Source organism: Euleptes europaea, chromosome 2 (genome assembly GCF_029931775.1).
Source record: "Euleptes europaea isolate rEulEur1 chromosome 2, rEulEur1.hap1, whole genome shotgun sequence".
Taxonomy (NCBI): domain Eukaryota; kingdom Metazoa; phylum Chordata; class Lepidosauria; order Squamata; family Sphaerodactylidae; genus Euleptes; species Euleptes europaea.
This window is the reverse complement of record NC_079313.1, coordinates 114,659,064-114,686,590: the sequence shown is the minus strand read 5'-3', so window position 1 is coordinate 114,686,590 and position 27,527 is coordinate 114,659,064. Positions and strand designations below refer to the sequence as shown.

At 43.1% G+C, this 27,527-nt stretch overlaps 1 protein-coding gene across 1 annotated transcript; it reads left to right on the top strand.

Annotated features, from left to right (window-relative positions):
* The first annotated feature begins 273 nt into the window (after window positions 1-273).
* YWHAB (tyrosine 3-monooxygenase/tryptophan 5-monooxygenase activation protein beta) lies at window positions 274-20,920 on the top strand. Its single transcript, XM_056845173.1, has 6 exons — window positions 274-343; window positions 14,626-14,927; window positions 15,865-15,988; window positions 17,686-17,849; window positions 19,796-19,891; window positions 20,327-20,920. The coding sequence occupies exons 2-6, from the start codon at window positions 14,634-14,636 to the stop codon at window positions 20,381-20,383; spliced, it is 735 nt and encodes a 244-aa protein (XP_056701151.1). The 5' UTR covers window positions 274-343; window positions 14,626-14,633; the 3' UTR covers window positions 20,384-20,920.
* The last annotated feature ends 6,607 nt before the right edge of the window (window positions 20,921-27,527 follow it).

Genomic DNA, 27,527 nt, shown 5'->3' with positions numbered 1-27,527 from the left:
CCATCTCACTTCACCCCGGCCGAACAGACCACAGCGCCCTGTTGCCATGGCTACCGCCCGGCATCCACACCTACCCACTCCTCTCCGCGGCCCCGTTAGCCCAATGGGGGAAGCGGGCGAGGAGGGGGGAAAAAGGGAGGAGGGAGCAGAGGCGTGCCCCGGCCGGAAAAGGCGTGTCCCTGGCGCCGGAAGTGGCTGCGGGAGCCGCAGGGCGTGGATGTGTGGTCATCGAGAAGCGGGCTGCTGCCGCGCGCCGAGCCTCTTGATCCGCCCGGGCCCGAGTCGGTGAGGTCTGAGTCCGCCCGTCCTCCCGCCCGCCCTTCCTTTGTGCCTCCCGCGCCAGGTGAGCGGCCTGCAGCCATTTTCTCCCCCCCTGCCCCTCCCCCCCCCACACGCTTAACGGCCGCCGCTCCTGCCCCTCCCCCCCGCGCGCGGAGGGAGCCGCGGCCTTCTCCAGCGCGCCTCCCTCTGAGGGCTCCCCGAGGCGGCGGTTGCGCCGTCCCCGGGCAGAGCTCTCCCTCGCGGGCGAGGGGGGGGGGGAAAGGAGGCCCCGAGGAAAGCCGTCTTGGCGCTGCCCGGCTAACGGGAGCGGCCCCGCCTTTGTAACGAGGGTGTCTCCCGCCGCCGCCGCCTTTCTCCTCTCCGTCCCTGGCCGCGTCACCTCGCCGCGGCCCCACCCTGGCTGAGTCACCACCTTGGGCGCGCTCACCTGTGCGGAACGATCCGGCCGTGGGGGGCCGCGGCGCGCTCTCGGCCACGCTTCGGGCCGGAAAGGGGCGGGGGGGGGCGACCGGGCTATTGGTTTGCCTGGCGTGTGGGAGGGGAGGACACGCCTTTCTTCTCTTATGAGGAAGACGGGCTAGGAATGCAGCAGTAGAAAAGAGCAAGAGCCCAGTAGCACCTTAAAGACTAACAAAAATATTTCCTGGCAGGGTATGAGCTTTCGTGAGTAGTAGAAAAGAGCAAGAGTCCAGTAGCACCTTGAAGACTAACAAAAATATTTCCTGGCAGGGTATGAGCTTTCATGAGTAGTAGAAAAGAGCAAGAGCCCAGTAGCACCTTGAAGACTAACAGAAATATTTCCTGGCAGGGTATGAGCTTTCGTGAGTAGTAGAAAAGAGCAAGAGCCCAGTAGCACCTTAAAAACTAACAAAAACATTTCCTGGCAGGTCAATGCATTTACCTGGGCTGAATAAAGTCCTTGCATTCATGGCCCATTACCAATGCTGATTTCTCCACACCCATCTCTCCCCTGGACATCACAGACTCTTCTGCATATCACACCTAATCCCATCAAGCCTGCTATTCACATTTACATACTGTTCCTCTACTTAAAGACCGATGGATTCACATTCTAGCTGTATCTGAAGAAGTGAGCTGTGGCTCACGAAAGCTCATACCCTACCAGAAAATATTTTTGTTAGTCTTTAAGATGCTACTGGACTCTTGCCCTTTTTGACTACTGCAAACAGACTAACACAGGTACCCACTGTGAATTTCCTGGCAGGGTATGAGCTTTCGTGAGTAGTAGAAAAGAGCAAGAGCCCAGTAGCACCTTAAAGACTAACAAAAATATTTTCTGGCAGGGTATGAGCTATTGTGAGCTCATGAAGTGAGCTGTGGCTCACGAAAGCTCATACCCTACCAGAAAATATTCTTGTTAGTCTTTAAGGTGCTACTGGACTCTTGCTCTTTTCTACTACTGCAGACAGACTAACACGGCGACTCACTGTGAATTAGGAATGCAGCGTGTGTGAAGTGCCGTCAGCCGACTTATGGCCGATCCTGTCGGGTTTTCAAGGCCAGAGACGTTCGAGGGTGGGTCGCCGTTGCCTGCCTCTGGGTGGCGACCCTGGGCTTCTTTGGTGGTCTCCCATCCAAGTGCTAACCAGGGCCCACCCTGCTTAACTTTCCAGATCTGATGAGATCAGGATGGGCCATCCAGGCCAGGGCAAAATGAAGTAGTTAAATTAAATGACCAGCCCTGTTCCCTAAGACCTTGTTCACAAAGTTGGGGGGGGGGAGGCAATTTTCTTTCAATAGGATTAGTGTTGGGGGTTACATCATAAAGTCCCTTACACATAAGAACATAAAGGCCATGCTGGATCCAGACCAAGGTCCAGCAGTCTGTTCACACAGTGGCCAACCCGGTGTCTCTAGGAAGCCCACAAACAAGACAACTTCCAGCAGCACCATCTTGCCTGTGTTCCACAGCACCTAATATAACAGGCATGCTCCTCTGATCCTGGAGAGCCAGCATCATGTAGTGATGGGGTTTGCAAGACCTGGATTTGAAACCTCACTCTGCCTTGGAAGTATGCTGGGTGACCTTGGGCCAGTTATGCACTCTCAGCCTAACCTACTTCATGGGCTGGTGGGTAGGGAAAAATGGTGTAGGCCATTTTTGGCCCCCACTGGGGAGAAAAGGGGTTTTGTTGCAGCTGAAATCTGGTTTTCTGGTGGTGGAAAGTGCCATCAATTCACAGCTGACTTATGGCAACCCTGTAGGGTTTTCAAAGTAAGAGACATTCAGAGCTGGTTTGCCATTGCCTGCCTCCATGTAGTGACTTTGGTGTTCCTTGGAGGTCTCCCATCCAAATACAAGCCAGGGTCACCCTGCATAGCTTCTGAGATTGGGCTAGCCTGGGCTATCCAGGCCAGGGTTTTTTACTCAGCCTTTTATTTTTAAAAGACCTGAGGGTTGGTTGTATTTGACCTGTGCATTCCAGGAAACTTTAGGTTAATTACTCTTAATAGTAGAGGAAGAAGGACTAAGGCATAAATACTATTCTGGAAGCCAAATCGATGCTTGACTAAATGCCAGTAATTTAGCAACAGTTTGAAACAATACATACAGGTTTGGAAACTGACCATTATCTATGCATTTTAATCCACCTTTTCTCGAGTCAGCATACATGGTACTCTCCACCACTTTATCCTTGGTAGCCCAGTGAGGTAGGTTAGGTTGAAGGTGTGTGACTTGCCCAGGGTGAATTTTCTGGGGTAAGTGGAGGTTTGAATCTATGTTTTACAGTCTAACCACTATATCACACTGGCTGTCAATCTAGCAGTTTTTTAAAAATTATTTTACAGTCTGTAAATCCAAAATGCAACTATTATATGTAGTTCTTAACATGTGACCAAAGGGGGAAAAAAGACTAGTTCAAAAATGTGTACACTGTATTTTGAGGGAAACCAAGACTATAGGTGGAGCTCGGGCAGGCTTTTTCACAAACATTGTCATAGGATTCTAGTTTTCAAACACCTTTCTCCACCCAATGCCAATCTGTTCATTTGCAGAAGTGTAGAAATCTTTACATGCAGTTCTGCAAATGTACCCAGCTGCTGCATGCAAAGATCTGTTGATTGGGTTACTAATCAAACACTATCATTGGAAAGGAAAATTGAGCAAGGCATCTACTGCCTCTTAAAACTGCACACTTGGCAACACCATAAGAACAAAGCAGTGGTGGTTCCCACTCAGGTTGGGGTAATAGAACAAATATAGAAACAGACTCCTCCACAAACTCAGTGTGAATTAGTTAGGATCGTCTGCTACAGGGCATTTAACTTGCCTCATACCTTTAGTGGTGAGTGGAAGGAGTGTCTGCCCTGGAATTATTTCTTCCTTGAATTTTGTGCTTCTGTTCCAGGTTTTCTGTGACTCAGAAGGAATTTCTCCCCAACAGTTTTAGAAGACCACTTCTTTAAGCTGAATTTTGAATTGGTATCTGGGAGACTTCTGTCATAGACTCATTCTGAAGCTTTGGGAAAGTGATGACAGTGAATGCAGTAAAGATCATAAAGGACTTTACCTGAAAAATATTCTACATAGTTTGTAGTAGGAGCATGTTGGCTGTGCTGTAGTAGTTATGTCCCTAAGACAGTCTCACTATGGACAGCTAGATTCATGTAAAAGCTTTGTGACCGCAGATAGGCATCCATATCAAGGCACATCTTAGCCCATTCAGTGGAGCCTGGGTTAGTGTCACAGGGTAGATGTGGAGGTGTATTTATACAAGTGTTCACGGTGTACCACATTAAGGACTAGAGAAATCTAAGGTGCCCAAAATCTGCTGTGGGTACTCAGGAAACAAAAACAAAAAATTGCCCAACCTTGGTTTGATATTTTGAAAACCAGTTCTTAAATGCTGTGTGATCTATCCAGTGCTCTGTTGAAAACAAAAGGGCCACCCAAAAATGCTGTGTGATCTATCCAGTGCTCTGTTGAAAACAAAAGGGCCACCCAATCTCAATATATATTAAATTGTCTTAACACATACCTATGTCATTGTAACTTCAGGCCACTTCACTGCACCATGATTGTTTTTAGTAATGGCATGGATTACAAGTCATTTCAAAAACCTGTAATTTTTCCTTGATGCACTATATATTTTTGTCTGTTTTCTCATTTGCGTTGTCAACAATTATTTGCTTAATCGTTTCTATGCCATGCTCTCTCCAATTAATAGCACCAATTAAAACACACTGTTCTTATTAAAACCCCATCACCTGAAAAGTTAATTAACTTCTGTGAGTAGTTCAGCTACGGTTGCTTGTGGTGCTCAATAGCTTGAGGAAATCCACATTTGCAATTACCAACTAACAAAAGAATCACGACTGTGTGCCATCCCACCAAATGCATACATGCAATAATATAACTATGAATATAATTTAAAATATATATATATATATATTTTAAATTATTAGAATACCTTTTAGCGTGTAAAATTGTCTCTCCCCACCAGTGTTGAACCTCAGGCAGCCTTATGTATCTGGAATGAGAGGAAGGGTTTTCTTTTCTGCCCTCCGGCTCTCTCCTCAGCAGTTAAGGTGAAAGAGTGAGATTGCCCACGTTCTGAGAGTAGAGCAAGCTGCTCATGGAGGAAGGAGAGTAAAACCACCCCCATGCCACTGTGGCCAGCTTGCTCTTCTCCCAGGAGGCTGCCATGATGGTTTTACTGTTTCGTCAGTGGGGGCAGTTTGTTCAAGTGCTGTGATGGGAGTGCAAAGAAGGATGTGGGGAGGTTGTTGGGAGTGGAAGGACTTTTTATGCCATCAAAAAAAGAAAGCGTCATCTTAACATTTGCATACAAGCTACGGTTATGTCCCGTTTTAAATGTTTTTGGGTGTGTAACATTTGGCGGGGGGTTGACTTCTTTTTGAGTAAATATGGTATTTCATCCCTCGTAAGGATCTTGCAAGTCAGCAGCTTACCCATTCTCCGGTCCCTCTGACAGCAGCTTTTTAAGGTAGAACCATCTGCTGACCATGAGTCCCACCAGGCAATGACCTTGCCTGCTTTCCTGGAACCAGGAGCAGGTGCTGTATTAGGGCACAGTGCTCAGAAGAGCCCCCTGTGACATGTCAGAGGGCCGTATCTGGCTTCTGAGCCACGCCACTGAGTGCTGTGGTAAAATAAAACTAATAGTGTGGTAATTTATGATAGCCCAATAAATCAACAAGGGAAGAGTGTAGGGAGGGGCTGTGGCTCAGTGGTAGAGCATCTGCTTGGCATGCAGAAGGTCCCAGGTTCAGTCCCTGGCATCTCCAGTTAAAGGGACTAGGCAAGTAGGTGATTGGAAAGACCTCTGCCTGAGACTGTGGAGAGCCGCTGCCAGTCTGAGTAGACAATACCGACTTTGATGGACCGAGGGTCTGATTCAGTATAAGGCCGCTTCAGCTGTTCATGTGAGGTTAAAAGTGGTATTAAATTTCCAAAATTCAGTGATTATAGCATGAATGCTGATGACACGAAATGTTGTGTTGCCTAAAATGTAAACGTTGAAAGTGTACTTTGGCTATAGCTGTACTTAAATGATGCCTAATGGATGCTGGGTGGGAACTTTGAGTTTCAAATGGGATGTATCCCAAAACTGGTTATTTAATGTCAGTGTTCGATCCAAAGGACTGAAGGCAGGGTGTTGCTCATTGAACTCTGTCCTACCTCCCTTGTCTTTGGAGCCCTTTGTGTCCTCTTGAAAAGCTTCTCCTGACTGAGTCAGGGAGGGACGTTTGGGGAGCAGTGTGGGATACATTTATGGGGTTTGAATGGAAAATCCACATATTGTGGGCTTCCCTTGTGTGAACAGAAGTGGCTTTTATTCATATAAGGACACCTTTGGATGTAATCCATTATGTTTTACCAGCATGAGTGAATACCTTTACTTTCATTAGGATGATGTGGCGTGTGTGGAGATGAGATGGTTGAAGTCAGTGACCGCGTACTTTTGTGCCTGAGTTACTGACACCTATTTTGTCATAAGCTTTCATAGGACTGCTTCATCAGATGTCAGTGAGCGGTCTGAGATGCTGCGTGAACTATATCCTGCCTAGTGGCCAGTGCTCTTGGCTATGGTCAGAGGAAAGGATGCAATAGTCATGTGCAAGAATCCTGGTATTCCAAAGAGATAAATTGAATTCTTGCTAAGCGATTGGGGCTTCAGGGACATACTGTTCTGGTGCCCTCTGAAAAGTAACCACCAGCTGTGCTGCCTGCTGGGAAGGCATTCACATAATCCACAATATCTGTCAATACTGCAGTTGCTCTTGCGTCAGCATGTCTGTGACTGAATTATAAAGGAAGCTTCTTTTTTCCCTGTGCTTTTTGAAAGCTGCTGGCTTCCGGAATTTTCATTAAGAAGAACATTGTAGAAGTAGGGTGTTCCTCTTGAAATGTGTGTGTGGGGGGGGGTTTGGGGGGGGAGGTTCTAGCAAATAGAAACCATGTTCTGAAAGTCTCTTAAAGCAATGCCATTTAGCACCCACTCTGCCCTGGTGGGTAGTATAAAGGGAATATGCTGGAGTTGGAATACCAGTTTCTTAACCTGGCTTGGAGCTGGATTTTCCAATAAAGAAAATTCAGAGTGTTACACTCCCCACCCCAGTTTTTAACAGATGTTATGATAAACTAGTAATGAATTGTTAAAATCCAAAATATCTTTCTCTCCCCCCCCCCCACTTTCCAGTAAGTAACTAACTTCAGGGGTGCCTGCTGAACAGTAATCCTTACTGGGTTTTCTTGGAAGATAGTCACTTCCATATTTTGTTCACATATCTCGCCCTTTTCAAACATCTTCCTCAGCACAGATCCATTGAGCTTTCCTTAACAATGTCAGCAATTATGAACATCCAAAATGTTGTGCTTAGATCTAGAATGGTGGGATTTATTAGTATCAGGGAAATATGGGCCTCTTCTTGAAAGAAAAACAAATTCAAATATTAAGATTTAATAGTACTAAATATTTGCTAGAAAGTCTTCTGTCAAGTGTTTGCGTTTTGTTGTGAAAGCATTCAGAAAGGGTCTTCAAGCCAGGGTAATGAATCTACTGGGTTCTATCATGAAGATTGTGACTTTTGCTTCTACCAATAAAGGTAGTCACACAGAGTGGTGGTAAAGTACAGATGTAGCACTTTAAAAGGAGGGGGAGGAGGAAGCCCTGATGGTGAAGGTGACGTGGGATTATTACTGGCCAAAGAGTGCTGTGACACTTGTTTACAGTTTGAATAAACTTCTGCATTGAGCATAGCAACATATTTTGTGGCCGAACTAGAATAAAACTCAAGTGTTGGACACTGAGATCCCTGCAAAAGGAGCTTCCAGGGTTAATTCTGTACCTTACTGTTTGGAGGCAGAGCCTAGTATCCAATGCTAAACTCCCCAGAACCTGTATGCCATCATCCCCTATTCCGTTGCCAGTACACGGTCTCATCCTCTGCATTGAAGTTGCAAGGAGCCATAAATGCACTCTCTCTCTTACCCACATGGTACTTTGAGAGCAGAGAATGGAGTGAGCTTACCAACATATGGTTTTGCCCTATTCCGAGAGCTGATACGTTGGCTCAGACTAGAGTGGTGGTTCAGTCAAGCCTTACAACGTGATTTACCTTCTGTGTTTAGTGGAAAATTGGAAGAACTATTGCAGTTCTGCAGCACTTTCCACATACATGATGCGTTTGTAACGGTTTTGTAGCACGATCTTCTTAAGCCCAGAGATCCACTGATCTTAGAAGGTAGCAGACATTCATACTTAACCCAGTCATGCCCTTTCCTGATGTTCAGGAGTGAGTCTGGTGACATCATGAAACCTGGGATAGCTGTGGAGAGTGTTTAAGTCATGGTGAGCCTCAAATGCTATCAAAGTTTGAGAGAAGGATGAGGGATCTTGATGGAATAAAAAAAAGAATCACTAGTGGTGAATGTGTGTTTGGACCCTGGCCAAACTGTGGCAAGGTTGAGTCTTGGATTGAGCTCTTAGGCCTTATGGTTTGTAAACTGGTTACTGTTGGGAGTTCATAATTGATAAATACTGTTACAACGACATCAGTAGTTTTGTGTATGTTGATATTTCAACGTGGGTAGCCGTGTTAGTCTGCAGTAGTCAAAAAGGGCAAGAGTCCAGTAGCACCTTAAAGACTAACAAAAATATTTTCTGGTAGGGTATGAGCTTTCGTGAGCCACAGCTCAAGTGAGCTGTGGCTCACGAAAGCTCATACCCTACCAGAAAATATTTTTGTTAGTCTTTAAGGTGCTACTGGACTCTTGCCCTTTTTGATATTTCAAGTATTTCTGAATCTTGATTACAACTACATAAGCAAGGAATGTTATGCTTCAGCTGCCCCTTGCTGTCTCTGGAGTCATTCATATTTTATTGTGCTTTTCTTAGGAACTGAGCTCTGTCTTATCTAAGGAGAGATCCCACTGTTGATATAACATATCCTGACATAAGATGAGGGAAGGGAACATCTGATTTAGTGGTTGGAGAGTCTGCTCTCTCCCTCTACAGGCCGGCCTCCTCTAAAATGAATGCTGATGTATAGCAGGGACCCACAAACTGTGACTGATCCAATTGTTTCTAGTAGCCAGAAAAGCTCTGCTTTCTTGCTGCTTGTTTCGCAAAGGCAATGTAAGCATGTCCATCTTGTTGCCTTTGACCAATAAGGGTTTTTTTTCCCCCATGGGAGAAATGAGCAATGTTATCCTTCCAACCCATGATAATGATACAAGATTCGTCCATGTTTTTGGAACAGTCACTTCCTCCCTGAGTTTCTTGTGGATTAAAAAAACAACAGGTTGCTGCTGTAATGGAACATGCCAGAGACTTCCCCTCCTGGTTGCCAGAAGTAAATTTCTGATTGTGTGGTTGCTTATGCCTCATCTTCTGGTATTGATTAGTGTGAGCCTCTTACAATATTTGGCGGCTGCTCCTATGATAGATTATCCCCCACCCCCCAGCTCTTGGCTTTCCCCAGCTGTTAACTTTTCCCTCCATATTGGGGTCTCAGGTCAGCATGCCAAGTTGGCCAAGCACTATGGGGTCTATTTTAAAATAAAACCTTTCCCTTGGGATACACTTGGGTAAACTTGCCACCATCAGAGGAATTTTGGCATTCTCAAGATCAGTACCTGTTCGAAACTGCCTCTGTTTTCCATTTTGGCCACCTCTGATGAGTTGGTAAACTTTGTTGAGGGGGAGAGTGAAAAGTATCCAGGCTCACCTTGTCAGTCCCTCCCTGCTCTGTTGGAACTGTCCTTTCAGCACTAACTCCCTGATAATCCTTTCCAAACAGCCAAATCTGATGAGTAAGATCTTCCCAAGGGGTCCAAATCCTGGTAAACCCATAGACTGAGGGTTTAATAAGCTTTACTAAGTACACACACACACAGGTAAAATTAAGGCAACGTACTAGTAAAAACAGCAAAGGTAGTTACAAGAGTTAACACACCCCTCTCCCTAGGGGTGGGATTCAAGACTGGGATGTTTAAGATCAGACAGCTGACACTTCTCATCTGTCCCTTGACATGGAGTTGCAGGTACCTGCCTCCCAACACCAGAATCAGCTGCATCCAAGGCTGCCCCATTTGTGGACTTTCCATCAAAAGTGTCCTGTGCGCAACTCCATACTGAGGGCAAAGAAGTGAGAAGGGCTGGAATAATTTCAGGACCAAATTGACAGCCTGGCACAAATGGCCAAATTTGGCCTGTGGATCCTGCTGTTTTCCAGCATATCCATCACCATCAAAGTGTCTACCCTCTTCCTGGAATGTATGTAGTTTAGGCATCTTATTTCCCACTTCAAACAGATTAGCCTGTGTTCTCAAAGCATATTTATCCTTTCATAATAGTTTCATCTTTTGAGAATATTCATGATAGACACAAGATATTGCTATAGAGTGTGCTTAACCTGCTGTTATCCTGGAGTTGTCCCTTGCTTTACTGCCAGAGCCATGTGGGAACAGCATTCATCCACTAACACCAAACAGTAGCAAGAAAGCTTCTGATTGCATCGGTATTTAAAAGGTAAAGGTTTTCCCCTGTGCAAGCACCGGGCCATTACTGAGCCATGGGGTAACATCACAGACATTTACTAGGTTTACTTTGTTTATGGGGTGGTTTGCCATTGCCTTCCCCAGTCATCTACACTTTACCCCCAGCAAGCTGGGTACTCATCAGTATTTATTGCTGAATTTTTGTAGTCTGGTTGGCATTGAATTATGTGACATTGCTGGGTATAGGCAAGTCCGTGATATATTCCAACTTGGACAGTTCTACATTGGACTCATTTGAGTTCAGCTCCTACCAAGGTGGATAAAAATCAATGATTAAAAAAAATAAAATTAGATTTTTTAATTTAAATCAAATTTTTTATTTAAATCAGATATTTTTTAAATAAAATGCTTTTTGAGGAAAATTTATCTAAAGATATTTTAAATAGTATACTATTTAAGATACATTATCGCCCAAAGGTTATTCATCATGAAATAAGGATTCGTTTTTAATTATGTAACATGAGGCTGTATATTCATGCAATGTTTAAATTTTTTGTTAAATGAATTCCATTAATCCATTCACAATGTCATGCTCTTCCAGAGGTTTCTGTAAGATTATTTGGGGCAATTTTTCTATCTAGAAGATGTTATCACAGATGCTTGGTTTTACAGTTCTCAAAATTGTGCATTTGTGTCTGCAGAAATAACATGCCTCTTCTTCACTGTAAAAATGTTATAAAATAAACATAGAGATAAGAAAAAGACCTTAATCCCATTGTTCCTCTGCAAATCTGTGTACACAGAATCAAAAGACCTTAATCCCATTGTTTCTTTGCAAATCTGTGTACACAGAATCAATCCCTTACTTCTTAAGTGGTACGTTTCAAGAATTTCGTTGAGAAGAAGATTGTTTGGAGTGGGATAGATCTGCACAAGGAGCTAAAAGTGAGGGGGGAGGGGCAAGCAGTAAAAATGAAAGTGCAACCTTTTGAGTGGAATACTCCATAAGTCTTCGGATCGTTGTGTGTAGAGCCTTTTATCATATTCTCTCCCTGGAGGAGAAAATCTATAATGCCAGCAGGCTGTAAAAGAGACCATGTTTGGGAATGTTTTAATGAAGTGCCTCTACCTATGGGTAAGGCAGGCATGTGTGCAAAATGTAAACACCTGGTGGCCCGAATGAAACTGGGGATAATTCACCTTGCAATAATTTCATAATTATCTATCCATGTATTTCTAATACTATAACTAAATCAGTATTTTATATAACTGTCAAACTAATCTGAAAAGTCATTATTCTAAAAATGATACTTCATCTGGCTGTAAATATTAAGATTATCCCAGCAAGAATGAGTCTTTATGTAGAAATCCACCCTGGCTCCTACCCTCTGTTTCTTGTCATTGGCTCTTGTTTGGAGGCTTTTGTTTATGTAGATTATGCTATTATGTAGAATTTGTGGACAGGAGAGAACTATCCAATGAGGTTGGCAGGATGGCAAGTCACCTTGATGTTCAACATGTAAGGGTCCCATTATTCCCAAGAGTCAAAATAATAATAAACTCTTGGGAACTAATCCAGTGCTGTGTATGTCATGCAATTTGCAGAAAGTCAGTTTTCTTGGCTTAACTAAAGGTGCACCATGGAATTCATGCTTATCAGTAGTTTGTAAGGAGGAGGACCCACTAGTGTGTGTGCTTTGTAATGTTCCCATGAGATTCAAGCATGTTCAGCTTTAAATATCCACGTTTTTAGCTGCTTGCCAAACCTTTCTGTAGCCTCAGTCTGTGAACTCTTTGATAAAGAAGAGACTGCTGAGCTGCACACTCTTCCTGTTTTTAAAGACATGGCTGGCTAAACTTTTAAAATAACATGAAAACTGTTATGCCTACTTCTTGAAAACATTTTTTGTCTTAAACAAGAATGCGCTGCCTAAAGTATAGCACAATACAGCCTAGATATGCTGCTGTGACAAATACAACCCCCCCAACACACACACACACACACCATCTATCTACCTTGATTGCGGTTTTGGGGCCTTTCGCCTCAGGAACTGGGACTGTCCTCTTATCTAAATATGTGAGCATTAAGTTGAATGGTCAGCTTGGTATGTCTGTGGAAATTACTTTAAATATCAATGATGGCTGCCTCCAGGGAATATACAATAAATCACTTTGTGGTAGTGACAGCGCTTAATGTTGCTTGATAAGTCACATTATGCTTTGAAGCTAATTTTTTCCATGCTTCAAGCTTGGAAAGGCTTTGGTAAGGCTGCTGAGGTCCAAACACTTCTGCGAACGAGACTTGCCAAGTTATGTTAAAAAGGTAAAGGTCCCCTGTGCAAGCACCGGGTCATTCTTGACCCATGGGGTGATGTCACATCCTGACATTTTCTAGGCAGACTTTGTTTACGGGGTGGTTTGCCAGTGCCTTCCCCAGTCATCTTCCCTTTACCCCCAGCAAGCTGGGTGCTCATTTTACCGACCTCGGAAGGATGGAAGGCTGAGTCAACCTTGAGCAGGCTACCTGAAACCAACTTCCGTCGGGATCGAACTCAGGTCGTGAGCAGAGCTTTGGACTGCATTACTGCAGCTTACCACTCTGCGCCACGGAGCTCCTCAAGTTATATTACCGAGTATCATATAAAGAATGAAGTTTACCAGTCGCCTGTATGTTCTTGAAGCATTCACACAAATGAATTACCTGCAGATTGTATTATTCTGCTTTGTAGCATTTTTTAGAGCTACCCATATAGGAAGTTTTAAAGGAATAGCTAAATTGCAGATTCTGAATATCCATGTAGTTTCTGCTTTTGGCATCTTGGTGCTGCTGTTACATTGGAGATAGCATTCAAGTTGGGGAAACTGTAACCCATGTTTTTGATTCTTCTAGTATACCCTCTTGGATGGCCCAGACTAGCTCAAACCCGGAAACTAAGCATGATCAGTCAGGGTAGTATTTGGATGGGAGACCAAGGAATTCCAGGGTTGCAATGCAGAGGAAAGCAATGGCAAACCACCTCTGAATATCTCTTGCCCTGAAAACCCTATGGGGTCGCCATAAGTTGGCTGTGACTTAATGGCACTTTATATACACACGCACACAGTATTTGGTCTGGTGTTAGACAGGCAAGGGGGAGGACAGTACACTGTGTGGAGTTTGAGGGATGCTTAGAAGTCACGTAATGAGAATGAGACCAAAAATTTACTCTGTAGTTACTGTTAGTCTTGTGACTGAAACAAAGGAATGGTGGGTTACTGACTTTTAAAGGGAAAACTTTGGTTACCTGATCCTGTTTTAATTTTTTTTGTACTCCACAAATTCACATAGATTGCATGGGGAAAAAGTCTTTTGAGAGGGCTGCTGCCTGGCCATTCCCTTTCTACTCACCCCTCAGTTTCATCATCAGGGTAGGTTACCCAAATCTTTCCCTCATAGAAGGGAAGCTTGCCTCCTTTCTTGCCCTCAGTGTTACTGGCAAGCACTGGGTTTTGGCTCTGTTCTGCCTGTGTTTGGATTTTGAGCCCACTCCCCCCTGGACAGTTGCACTCATGATGTGACATAACTTTTCCATGCATGTGGTGCCCTTTAATAGCATGTGGCACTCTTGGCATGCCTTTTGATGCTGGGGTATTGCAACCAACTCCAAGATGTGGATAAGTACAGTAAGTGGGAGCTACTTTAATAGAATCAGAGTTGGAAGGGATCACCAGGGTCATCTAGTCCAACCCCCTGCACAATGCAGGAATTTCACAACTACCTCCCCCACACACACCCAGTGACCCCTACTCCATGCCCAGAAGATGGCCAAGATGCCCTCCCTCTCATCATCTGCCTAAGGTCATAGAATCAGCATTGCTAACAGATGGCCATCAAGCCTCTGCTTAAAAACCTCCAGGGAAGGACCACTTACCACCTCCCAAGGAAGCCTGTTCCACTGAGGAACTGCTCTAACTGTTAGAAAATTCTTCCTAATGTCTAGATGGAAACTCTTCTGATTTAATTTTAAACCGTTGGTTCTGGTCCAACCTTCTGGGGCAACAGAAAACAACTCATCACCATCGTCTATATGACAGCCCTTCAAGTACTTGAACATGGTTATCATATCCCCTCTCAGTCTTCTTCTGTTCAGGCTAAACATATCCAGCTCCTTCTTCCTTTCACTAGTAGAAGCAGTGTGTGATTTGGGTGGGAAGGAGGGCTCAGTGCTGGTGACCACAAATAATACCTGGCTAGTAATGTCAGAATTTGAAGACATATCACATCTCACGTTCGTCATCAAATTGCATTTCCATCCCCCTGGAGAAAATTGCACTTTACTATAATGCACATGTCAATATTTTTTTCCCCTCTTCAGGAATAACCATGGATAAAAGCGAGCTGGTACAGAAGGCCAAACTGGCTGAGCAGGCAGAGCGCTACGACGATATGGCTGCTGCCATGAAGGCAGTCACCGAGCAAGGGCACGAGCTGTCCAATGAAGAAAGGAATTTACTCTCTGTTGCCTATAAGAATGTAGTCGGTGCCCGTCGTTCCTCCTGGCGTGTCATTTCCAGCATCGAACAGAAAACGGAGCGGAATGAGAAGAAACAGCAGATGGGAAGAGAGTATCGTGAGAAGATTGAGGCCGAATTGCAGGACATCTGCAATGATGTTCTGGTAATAATCCAGTAGTATCTGGTAGAGCAGCACATGCTAAAATGCTTTATCTGGGAAGACCTTGCGTGATCATGGCAGGGCTGTAATTTCACTCGAACGCACCTAGCACCCAGTGGCTAAATGTTCCAGCTGCTTTTTGTTTGACCCTCTTAAGATTTGTTTAAAACGATCAGTGAAAAAAGTGCTCTGCTTGTGGGAAAACTTTGTACGCTTGTAATGACAAGACCTAAAGTTGACTGCCTGTTTTAGGTTTATGTAAAAGATATCTGGCAGTGTTCATTCACATGTGAATGAAACGTTTACATATGTTACATGTAATTATAAACGAATGTCATTTGCATAAAAGCTTGCTGATTAGTTACAGAAATGCTAAAGTTGACTGCCTGTTTTAGGTTTATGTAAAAGATATCTGGTAGTGTTCATTCACATGTGAATGAAACTTTTACATATGTTACATGTAATTATAAACTAATGTCATTTGCATAAAAGCTTGCTGATTAGTTAGAGAAATGCCCCCATTCCTCGTGAGAACTAGTTGCTTCTTCCTTTCTAGACTCCTAGGGAACTTTTTGTATTCCCTGTTGCTTTTATAGTTGCCGTGTGTAAACATTAGCTGTGTGTAAGAAGCAGAATGCTACCTGTATTGTTTTGCTGCTTAAACTAAGTGGGAACTTAAATTGCTTAGCATCTGATGTAATACAGCCTAGTTGCTGTTGCCTCATAAAATACCTGACCCACAGTTGGTCAGCTTGATTTGAGCTTAAAATGTTTTTTAAAATGGAGGCTCTTCTTCTGATAACACTCTGCTAGTCATGTCTTTCCCCCCGAATGGTAGGGACTTGAGGAATTATCTCCCAATGTTGTCTCGGATTGTGTGTGTGAATTTTGGTAATGAACTGAAGGAAAATGCGTAATATTGTTTGCTGTATCTTTTCAGGAACTCCTAGATAAGTACCTTATTGTTAATGCCACACAGCCAGAAAGCAAGGTTTTCTATTTGAAAATGAAAGGAGATTACTACAGATACCTTTCTGAGGTGGCATCTGGAGACAATAAGCAAAGTAGGTCACTAATAAATGATACCTAGCACGAATAGCTCTGTGTAGAACTAATAAAATATATTTCTAGGTTTTATGATGTAAACTACTTCAGAGATATCTCGTTCCAAGTATGGGTTAAAATAATTTAATAAAAAGATTTGTCTTTTGATTGTTGACTTGTATTGACCTTCAAATATTTAGAGGGTGGGAGAGGGAAAATAAAGATGCATGTGCGACTCTGTATTTGCATTGTCCCTCTAATCTAGTAGACGTCCCTTGTAGTCAAATGCAGAAGTGCCTAATGCAAAAACAGGAAGGGAATGCGTGAAAATTCCACTGTAGATATTACTCCAAGCTTTGGGAGCACAAACTGCATGTCTTCTGGTTCCTGTTCCTTGCATTTTGGTCCTATAAAGCCATGTGACGATCAGTCAGCAGAATCAAACATGATCTCAATCTGTAGTTTTTGGATTTCTGTTTGGTCTTCGTCTGCTAAATGCCTTGCCCCTTTAAAATTGTGGCAGACTATGTTTGTTGACAAGCCTGCACATGAAAGGAAGCTTAGCATTTCACTGCTTACCGTAGTCTTTCTGTATTTTGACTTCCTCAAACTAGCCAGTATGCTGGAAAAAGTCAGCAAATGTAGGAGCTGTTGAAATACTTAGATGTGAGAGTGTAGTCATACCTTGATAACAGCAGTTGCTGTTTATTGTACCTCAGTTAGTTCTAGATACCACAAAACTTAGTTCCAAAAAAAAATGATTAAGAAGGGAGTAGAGTAGATGTTTTGATTATGGATACTACTGGATGTTTAAACATGTCTCCTCTTTTAGTCATGATTGTGTAGTGTTTGGGCACCGCTACTCTATAGTAAAACATATCTAAGATTGGTGGCCTGTTACAGCAGTTGCAGTATGTCAGATTTGCAGATGGCTCATACCCGTAGATGCTTAATTTGATTTAAAGCATTTCTGTGCCACCTTTTGACCTAACCTAAAGTCCCCAAGGCAGCAAACATTAAAACATGTCAAACTTTAAAAAGATCATTTAAGATACAAATATATATATAAACATTTGAAACAATTAAACAAAACAAACAACCAGGTAGGAGAGTTAGTAAGATTTAGTGAGGGAATGCCAAACAAAAAAAGTCTTCACCTGCTGATGGAAGACAACAATAGAGGGAGGGAGACCAATGAATCTCTCTGGGGAGGAGGTTCCAAAGTTTTGGTGCCAGGGCTGAGAATGCCCTTCCTTAGGTTGCCACCTGTCTTGATTCCAAAGATGACGGAGAGGTCAGATAGATTCATATGGAAGTAGGTAGTCCTTCAAGTATGTTGGCCTCAGTCTGTATAGAGCTGTAAAGGTCAATACCAGCACCATGAATAGGGCCTGGAAGCAAATTAGGAGCTAGATAGCATAGTAAGCACGTCTGTGTTGGGACCTTGGATTTCTGTTTCAGAGCCGAATGAAAGCAGGGCAGAGCTGAAGCAGCAGCTGTTCAGGCTGCAGTCACATTACCAGACCTTTAAAAATGTTGGGAGCCATTGAGAAACCTTTGTTCTGAAGATGTTCCTTGGAGAACATCAGGCATTTTGTTTAGAATAGGAATGTGTGGGTTTAATATCCCCAAATTAGATTGCCTGTGGCAGGAAGTTGTTAAAAAAATACAGACTTGAGTTTGCTTGCATGTAACTTATCTCCATCTCTCCTTGCAGCAACGGTAGGAAATTCTCAGCAGGCATATCAAGAAGCATTTGAAATCAGCAAGAAAGAGATGCAGCCAACACACCCTATTCGACTTGGTCTGGCACTCAATTTCTCTGTGTTCTACTATGAGATACTAAACTCGCCAGAAAAAGCCTGTAGTTTGGCAAAGACAGTAAGCAAACGTAATCTAATTGGATGTAATTGTGGGGAGGTATACATGAAAAAACTGGGAAAGCAATTCCCTGTGTAATGTTTGATAATAGTCTCAAATGCATTCCTCTTTTTAAAAGACTGAAAATTTAGAAATGGTCTCTGAAAATGTAGATGGGACTGCTATTTTCTGAAACATACAAATTATTCAAATATTGGCTTTAATGGTTAAAGGGCTTGTCATCATCTGGGTATTGTCCTTATTTAGTATATAGCATTTTTTGTCCAGGTAGTCATTGTGTACTCAACAATTTGCATACACCGAAAAAGCAGATCGAATGTTCTAAAGGTGGTGGAAAGACCGGATGAGCATGCATGTTTGATATCATAGAATCATAGAGTTGGAAGGGACCACCAGGGCCATCAAGTCCAACCCCCTGCACAATGCAGGAAATTCACAACTACCTCCCCCCTCCACACCCCTAGTGACCAGAAGATGGCCAAGATGCCCTCCCTCTCATCATCTGCCTAAGGTCACAGAATCAGCATTGCTGACAGATGGCCATCTAACCTCTTCTTAAAAACCTCCAGGGAAGGAGCGCTTACCACCTCCAGAGGAAGCCTGTTCCACTGAGGAACTGCTCTAACTGTTAGAAAATTCTTCCTAATGTCTAGGCGGAAACTCTTTTGATTTAATTTCAACCCGTTGGTTCTGGTCCGACCTTCTTGAGCAACAGAAAACAACTCGGCATCCTCCTCTATATGACAGCCCTTCAAGTACTTGAACATGGTTATCATATCCCCTCTCAGTCTTCTCCTCTTCAGGGTAAACATACCCAGCTCCTTCAACCTTTCCTCATAGGACTTGGTCTCCAGACCCCTCACCATCTTTGTTGCCCTTCTCTGGACACGTTCCAGCTTGTCTACATCTTTCTTAAATTGTGGTGCCCAAAACTGAACACAGTACTCTAGTTGAGGTCTAACCAGAGCACAGTAAAGCGATACCATCACTTTGCGTGATCTGAACACTATACTTCTGTTGATGCAGCCCAAGACTGCATTTGCCTTTTTAGTTACAGCATCACATTGCTGACTCATGTTCAGCGTTTGGTCTACTAAGACCCCAAGATCCTTTTCACACACACTACTGCTCAAACAAGTCTCCCCCATCCTATAATTATGCATTTGATTTTTCCTACCTAAATGCAGAACTTTACATTTGTCTTTGTTGAAGTGCATTTTATTAGTTCTAGCCCATTTCTCCAGCCTGTCAAGATCATCCTGCATCTTGGCTCTGTCTTCTACCGTATTTGCTACCCCTCCCAATTTAGTATCATCTGCAAATTTAATAAGCATCCCCTCTATTCCTTCATCCAAATCATTTATAAAGATGTTGAACAACACAGGGCCCAGCACAGATCCCTGAGGAACTCCACTAGTCACTTCTCTCCAAGTGGACGAGGAACCATTAACTAGCAGTCTTTGGGTACGATCTGTCAACCAGTTGCAGATCCATCTAACAATAATAGGATCTAACCCACATTTTCCCATTTTGTCAACTAGAATACTATGTGGAACCTTATCAAAAGCCTTATTGAAATCTAGATAAACTATGTCTACAGCATTCCCCTGATCCAGCAAGGTAGTAACTTCCTCAAAAAAGGAGATAAGATTAGTCTGACATGACTTATTCTTGAGAAACCCATGCTGGCTCTTAGTGATCAGATCCATCGTTTCTAAATGCTCAAGGACGGACTGTTTGATGATTTGTTCGAACACTTTTCCTGGTATAGAAGTCAAGCTGATGGGTCGTTAGTTACCTGGATCCTCCTTTTTCCCCTTCTTGAAGATGGGGACAACATTTGCCCACCTCCAATCTTCTGGCACCTCACCTGTTTGCCAAGACTTTTCAAAAATAATGGACAGAGGTTCCAAAATAATGATATGAAATAATTTGAATTGTTTCAGGCATTTGATGAAGCGATAGCTGAATTGGATACACTGAACGAAGAATCTTACAAAGATAGCACGTTGATTATGCAGCTACTTAGAGACAACCTTACTGTAAGTATTTCATGAGAAGCTGTACTTAAAATGACTGTCTATAAGGGCTTTTAGCCTGTTAGAAATGGTGAAAGAATCTCTATCCTTACAAAGGGTTTTAAGGAAGGCTCAAAGTTAAACCAGCTCTGTATAAATTGAGAGCCCTCAGCTTCATAGTTTTAAGCGGCCAGACTTGTAATGGCAAATTCAGCAAGTGCCCTTATCAGGCTGCTAACATTGGTGTACTGCCTGCGGGCTTTGTGTGCTCACTGTTTTAACTTCATCTAATCTCCAGTCTTAGTCCATCATTCATTAACTCTTCCACTCGGACAAATCATATTGCTCAACTAAAGAGAACTGCTCTGCTAAAACTAATTGCCCCACCCTCCCCCTTTTCCTGATCGATGTAATTAACTTGCATGCTTTCAGCGTAAACATGTTTGTATTTTCTTACAGCTATGGACATCGGAAAACCAGGGAGATGAAGGGGAAGCTGGGGAGGGCGAGAACTAATGGCTGTCACGCTTCACTATATGTTCAATGTCACTCTGTATCCTACACATTATATCCCTTTTGTGCGACAAGCAAAAAGAATAGTACATCGACTTCACAACCTCAACGTAGCAAACTGTCTGTGGGGTAAAAAAACAATTGGTTGGTGTTCTGTGTACGTAAAATGGAGATCAGTTGAGCAATGGCATTCTGAACCTTTTCCTATTATGAACACTTGCAGTTATGATTACCGTGTTTATATATATTTTTTAACTGAACACTGTGATTATGGGTTTTTTGCAATTGCAGTTGACTTTACAAAACGTGCAATGGTGGAAGAGTAGATGAGAATCATGTAATTCCCTTGGAAAGATTATAATCTGGCGTCAAAAGAGCTAAAATTACAAATCTGTTGTAAAGGTGTACAGAAAAATTATAGAGATTATATTGTGACACTGCAACATGGAAGGAAAAAACAACAACAACAACCATATTGTGTGGCATTCCAGTTCAATAGCTCACTGCTGTGAATTTAATGGGCACATTTATTCTTTTTTTGTTGTTGTTAGGAAATATTGATGCTGGACACATTGCTTTTCAGCCAAACGCTCATGTAAATGTAAACCTTTTCTGAGGCTTCGATTTAAGACATGAGGAAACGACAGCCAAACTTCCAGACTCGTTACAGTGGCAGAAAACTGGGACTTTGTCTCTGGACAAATAGTCCAGTGCTCTTACCTTGTACATCAAGTCCCCTCCCACAGCAATAAGTTACATATTTACAGTGTGGACTATTTTCAGTAGTGAATTTTTAGTGCGCTACCATGGAATTTCAACAGGATGTTTCTATTTTTTTATGGCCTTATTAGTTTGCTTAGATAGTCATGCTAAGTAGAACTCAACTTCCCACTTTAAAAAAATTGTTAATCTCCCCTCAACGCCTCAGAGCTGGCCCGGTACCTTTTTGAATAATTTGACTGAGCTGCTCTTCTGCATGCAATATGTACTTCTCCCTCCCACCCCACCCCACCCCCTGCTTCAATTAGTCTGGGCTTCTTTGTGAGTGGTGTTAGTCTGTGGTGGTGGAAGAAGCTTAAAGCTAATGGAGGACAAGTCTGTCTTGGGTGCTGGGGAGCTGCCAATATCACTGTAGTTCTCAGCTCTCAGTATCTGTTGGTCCTAGGTCACTGTCAAGATCTGGGTCACATTCAAGATTCCCAATATTTGCCTTAGGAATACAGACCGTACACATGTGTATTGCTTGTTAGATTGAGGTACTAAAGTTCCAAATGTTCAGTTGTTCCCAAACGTGTCCAACCAGATATTAGAATTCAGTAGGAGTTGCATGAATAATGCAGTGGAAAGATGGGAATACTCAGCCTATTGGTCTTTCAGTATCATTCCTCTACCTTTAACATTCCACTTAGCACGCAGAATCCATCTGTTTGTCTGTCCATCTGTCTGCTGAAGAGAGAAATTCATGCACTGACTCAAAATTTCCCCTCTATTAGCTGAACAAACTGTGCAGTTATACTTGGCGCTTGATAAATGCAGTAGTGAATGTGGAACCGAGCCTGTCTGTATATCTGGTAGCTCTTTTTGCTTTGTTTCTACTGACCAGTATTTTGCCTAAAGTTTGCTTCTGTGACGGTTGTATTGCCTAGCACAAACGTGGTTGTGAGAATAGTATAGCAAAAAGAAATACCTGGTTATCGATGTACTAGATTTGTGTATGTCTTTTAAACAGTTCTAGTTTCACCTTACACAATCAGGAAAGTGTAAAAGAATTCAAAGACAATAATAAAAAATTTTATCAGTTCGTGGTCTGTTTACCTTTTTTTTTTACTGTCATGGTTGAAGAATACTGTGATTGTAGAATCACGATGATATCAGCTGTCCTATATCTTTAATGTAGTGGAACAGTCTGTAAGGAAGAGAACTGAGTGTTAGTGTCTAAGTTATAAATCTGCCTTCATAGACGGGAAGGCATAACTTAAATGGGGGTATTTCTGTAGTTATGACTGAATCAAACCACTCTGAGCAAAGTGCTCCTGTTGATTGGCTTTTCTGCCTTGAATAAAATGGTGCTTTATAGAGCTTCAGTACATACTGTACTCAGAAGTGCTGTCATTATCAAATAACTCATAGAGGGCATACAACTAAAGTACATATTGTAGTGTTTGGCTTAAGAAAGGAGAATTAAGAGTAAACAGCCTTGTAGCGGAATAAGAAGTTGATCCACTTGGAAAACTACCATACTCTAGGAGTCTAAGAAGCTTTATTTATTTACTTCATTTGTTTACCACTTCTCTTGCTATTAGGGGCCCAGAGCTGCTTACCTCATTCTCCTCTCTGTTTTATTCTTACAATAACCCTGTGAAATAGGTTAGGCTGAGAGTTTGTGACTGGCCCAAGGTCCCCCGGTGAGTTTCCATAGCAGTGTGGGCATTTGTACCTGGGTCTCCTGGTCCCAGTCCAACCACTACACCACACTGGCTCTCAGAAGAAACGTATACATGGAATGCTGATTGTAACACAAGACAATAACTGCTTTGAATTAACATTGAATCATGGATAGAAGGATTTGTTTTCCATTTTACGAGTTGGGATTCAGTGTGTTGCCTGAAGCACCTGCATTTATAGATTCTACACAGAGGGGAAATATTCTATTATTTTACATGCTCTTGTTTACAGCTCCCCTTTTACAATCTGAAAAAGGGAAGAACAGTGCTTGCCTAACCAAGATAAATTAACTTGAAAGTGCTGTAAAAAGGCTTCCTCCCAGCTGGTCTACCAACATCTGTAAAGCACATTTCTGGGGGATGGGGGCAAGAGACTGATGTAGTGATTTACATCCCGTACTGTCTGATGTAGGATTACTCTGTACCAACAAAACTGGACTTAGATGGGAAAGGAAATAGCCATGAAGTGGCTCCACATGAAGCCAGCTGGGTGACCTTGGGCTAGTCACTCTCTCAGCCCCACCTACCTCACAGGGTGTCTTGTGGCGAGGGGAAGGGAAGGTGATTGCAAGCCAGTTTGAGGCTCCCTTAAGTGGTAGAGAAAGTCGGCATATAAAAACCAACTCCTCTTCTTCCTCCTGATATCTAGTTCAGTTGATGTAGCAAATGGGGGCCAACCCTCCAATGTGCATTGTAAAGTGTTGATTTACTTTGTAATCCGCCTTAACTTCCACTGAGAAAGGTGAACTATACATAAAGTAATACTGTTCAGAAGAAATGTGTCCTATTGATTTGGTTAGCTGTGTAAACTGGCCTACCCCCAGGTGTGGTCAAGAAAAAGGCTTTCTCCTACATCTGTATACAAGTTACAAGTATGTACAGTAATTGGTGTGTGTGTGTCACATTCAGGGTCATCTTCCTTCTGGGTAAGTACAGTATTAGCCAAAGTTCAGTTTCAAAATCATATTTTTTCAGGTGGTTATCTCTAGGAATTGTGTAAGAGTACATATACTTTTCATTGATTTGTAAATTGAGTGAGAAAACCACATGTAATAATTCTAATTTTTTTATTAAAACAAAGCAATAAATTTAGCCATTTGGCTGTGCAGGTCAAATCAATGCCGAAGCCAAAATTGATGTCTCCTCTTTCATGGTTAAAGAGACATTGGGTTGGATCCAACCAACTTTTCCACTCAATGTTCCTTTTTTCCAGCCCCTCTCCCACGTGGCTTTTGTCCGGGTCCCATGATCAGAAGGGACCACTCCTCTTTTGTTCACTAGTGGAAAAGCTGATTGGATCCAACCCATTGTAATCATTAGTCTGATAGAACAAGCAATGCCAGCGATGGCATTGAGAGTGACCATGAAACCGAGGTGCTCCCGTGACCTCCATGGGAGACACATTCTGTTGTCATAGATGAGAGGACAGCCACATCCATGGCACATGGCGCACAGTTCTTTGGGTGTGCAAAAATTTGAGTTTTCAGCGTCTTTCCTTCCTTACAGTCTTTAAATTAAAGGGAAGTAATGCTATTCTTTCTTGACATTTTTACAGGTGTTAGTCCAATTAAAAAAAAAAATTCTACATCAAACTTTACATTTCTATAATATAATGTTTAAACTGACTTGGTTTACTTTTCCCTAATCAAATATTTCAGTTCATGTATTTGTTGCTATTGGAACACAGAACCAACATGAACTCTTAAAAAGTTAACTAAATAAAATAATACTTTGGAGGAGGAGGAGAAATGGAGTGGTAACCATCTTGAGAGGCAGGGAGGGAAGCCAGGTTGCCCACTTTGGCAAGCAACCTGCGTGCGGTCTGCCACTGGAAACTATGTCTCTGCAGTGTACTCTAGGATTCTGCTTAAACGCTTTGGCTTTTACCATAGAATTTCAGGGAAGTCCAAGAGCACCCTGTGATATGGTGACATCACTTCCAGGTACATGGCCAGAAGGGAGGTGTGGGATGCTGATAGGGTAAGTCTCTGCTCCCTCAAGCCTACTGAGGTTGCTAGCCTAGGGGCAGGTGAGTGTTGAAAGGATCATGCCTTCAGAAATCAGAAAAGTAGAATCTCTGGATGAGAGAAGAGATAGTGACTTAAGGGAGACAGACTTTTGAAAGGATAGTTGCATTTGTCTTTTGTAGCAAAATCAAAGAAGTTCTGTGGTACCATAAAAGGTACCAAATTGATTATGGCTTCAGAGACAAGGAGCCCATACCGGAAAGATACATCAAGTGGGCAGTAGGGAAGGTGATGAACTAAGACAGTAAGTAGCTGGGTTGACCCATAGAGAAACTGGAAAAAAAATAGTATTGCAACACTAATGTGTTTTTATTGGGATCAACCAAATGTCATAGAACTCTGCCGGGATGGATGTTCAGCACAAGAAACTTGAGGAAGAGCTGTTTCAGTGTACCAGATGTACCAAAAGGACAGAAAAGCAAAAAAGAGGGTGCTCTTTCCTGTTCGTATGGATAGGAAGAAGGAAGGGGCTGTGAATGTTTTGTAAGAAGAGGGAACGAAAGCCAAGGATTCTAGTTCTTCCCTTCTGTACTCTTACATGAAGCTTCCTCCCCATCCTTTGTTGCTCCATTTTGCAAAGAAGAGGTGGATGGGGGGGGGGGGGCAGAGTGCTTTCCACCTGGCAGCTCCTGGCATTGTGGGAAGGGCACTGTGCTTGCCTAACACAATCCTCCCCATACCCCTGGGTAAATTTGCATACAGAACCTGCGTCCAGGCTTTGAAAAGTGTCATCCTACCTTTCTGCAAGATTATGGAGTTCCTCATATAGGTAGAGACACTTTCCTACTCTGGGTTCCTAGGCGGCACAGTAGACATACTTCTTTTACACAGTGTTGTATGATGTGTGGGAACTATTCTGCAAACCCAAAGTCAAGACAGGGATGCTAGATGCTTGAAGTGATCAAGATTAATTCAAAAGGGTTCTAAAGGATCGTAGCTACAGATTGAACCAGGGCATAAGTGTGTGTTGGGGGGGGGGGGGGCTTCACAAAACAGATCTCTTCACAAAATGGAAGAACTTCACAGAACACCTCTTCCTTTGCCCTGCTGCAGGCTTCCTTATTCTCCAAATGCATTGAGTTGCCAAACTCCAGGTGGGGCCAAAAGTTCTTCTGGAATTACATCTAACCTCCAGGCTACAGAGAGCAGCTCCCCTGGAGGAAATGGCAGCTTTGGAGGGTGGGCTGTATGGTATACCATAAAGTCCAGGATAAACTGAAGTCCTATATTTACATTAAATCCCTGCTGAGCTCCCTCCCTAAACTTCACCATCTTCTGGCACTGCCCCCAAATTGTGAGGAATATCCCAAATTGGAGTTGGCATAAGTCTACAAAAGTTGCCCCTGAGGGTTGGGGCATATGCTTTGGTGAGAAGGGGGAATTAAGAGCACTTGCTCCCGACATGCAATGTAGTGTGAGCTCTTGTTCCATTTGCAGAAGAATTTGTGTGAACTGAGAGCCCCGCGCTGCCTCCCACTTGTAAATCTGGCTCCCAAAGATTGGAATTTTTTAAAATGTCAAAGTTTAGTATGTACATCATTGGGCACATACCATCTACCAAAGGACATACTGAGGAAATAGGTACCTACATATGTACCATATTCTGCTTTGGAAATATATGCCCAAGACTTCATATAAACCAGGCTGTTACCCAGAATTTATTTTTAGTGCCAAATGTAAAGTAGTACTGCACATGTGCAGATTACTTTTACAGTAAACATCACGTGGTTTTAGCCAAGACTTGAATCCGAGTACCTCTGCCTTTAAAACCACTCAAAACTAACTCTAGGGGTAAGCTCATTGCTAAAAAAGGTGCTTATAGCTTATGTTTTACATAATTTTGAGGGGTGGCTTAGAATGAATGGATAACAACTAACTTCTTTGTGCTTGTACTTTACCTGTGTGGTAGTAGGACAGCCAGCTCCGGGTTGGGAAATACCTGGAGATTTTGGGTTTGGAGTCTGAGGAGGGTGGGGTTTGGAGATGGGAGGGACTTCAATGCCATAGAGTCCAATTGCCAAATTGGCCATTTTCTCCAGGAAAGCTGATCTCTGTTGCCTGGGGATCTTCAGCCATCACCTGGAGGTTGGCAACCCTATGTGCGACAGACAATTCATCACACCAGCTACTGGCCCTGAACCTTTCCTCCCTGCGAAAAAGAGTAGTTGACTGCTCTTACCTTGTCCTGTAAATTATTATTGGGAGAGAGTTGAGAATAGGGCTGGAGGATACCCTAAGTCTGAGCTAAAGGAGGTAGCTAGAGGAAGTGGGTGGCCACACCTGCTGGTCTGCCAGAGGAAGGGGTGGGGCTTGGCATGCTTCAGAGCTTCTCCCACATTAGGGAGCATCTGCTTTGGAGGCAGACTTGTGCTGCTGGTCTTTCCTAGAGCCACATGTGAGTGTCTAGCGGAGTGGAGAAGCTGGCTGGCGGAGGGCGGGTGGGGATTGAGAAGTCCTCAAAGGAAGTTCTCATTACATGTGTAGCTTGATTTTTAAGCATGGTGCTCAGAAGACAGTGATGCTAGGTTCAATGGGACTTACTCCTGAGGAAGTGTGTGTAGTACTGCAGGAGTACTTAAGGAGAGAGGCCCTTCAGGCTGGTCAGAAGCTCCTACAGTGGTCTACCTAAAAGGAGTATTTTCCACCCACGGTATTTTGTTTCTTCGTTCTTTCCTT

Bases quoted from the DNA above. Each gene is read 5' to 3' on its own strand.
- YWHAB (XM_056845173.1), top strand. From the start codon at position 14,634: ATGGATAAAAGCGAGCTGGTACAGAAGGCCAAACTGGCTGAGCAGGCA. The intron at 14,928-15,864 runs GTAATAATCCAG...GTATCTTTTCAG, and splicing joins ACATCTGCAATGATGTTCTG to GAACTCCTAGATAAGTACCT. The intron at 17,850-19,795 runs GTAAGCAAACGT...GAATTGTTTCAG, and splicing joins CCTGTAGTTTGGCAAAGACA to GCATTTGATGAAGCGATAGC.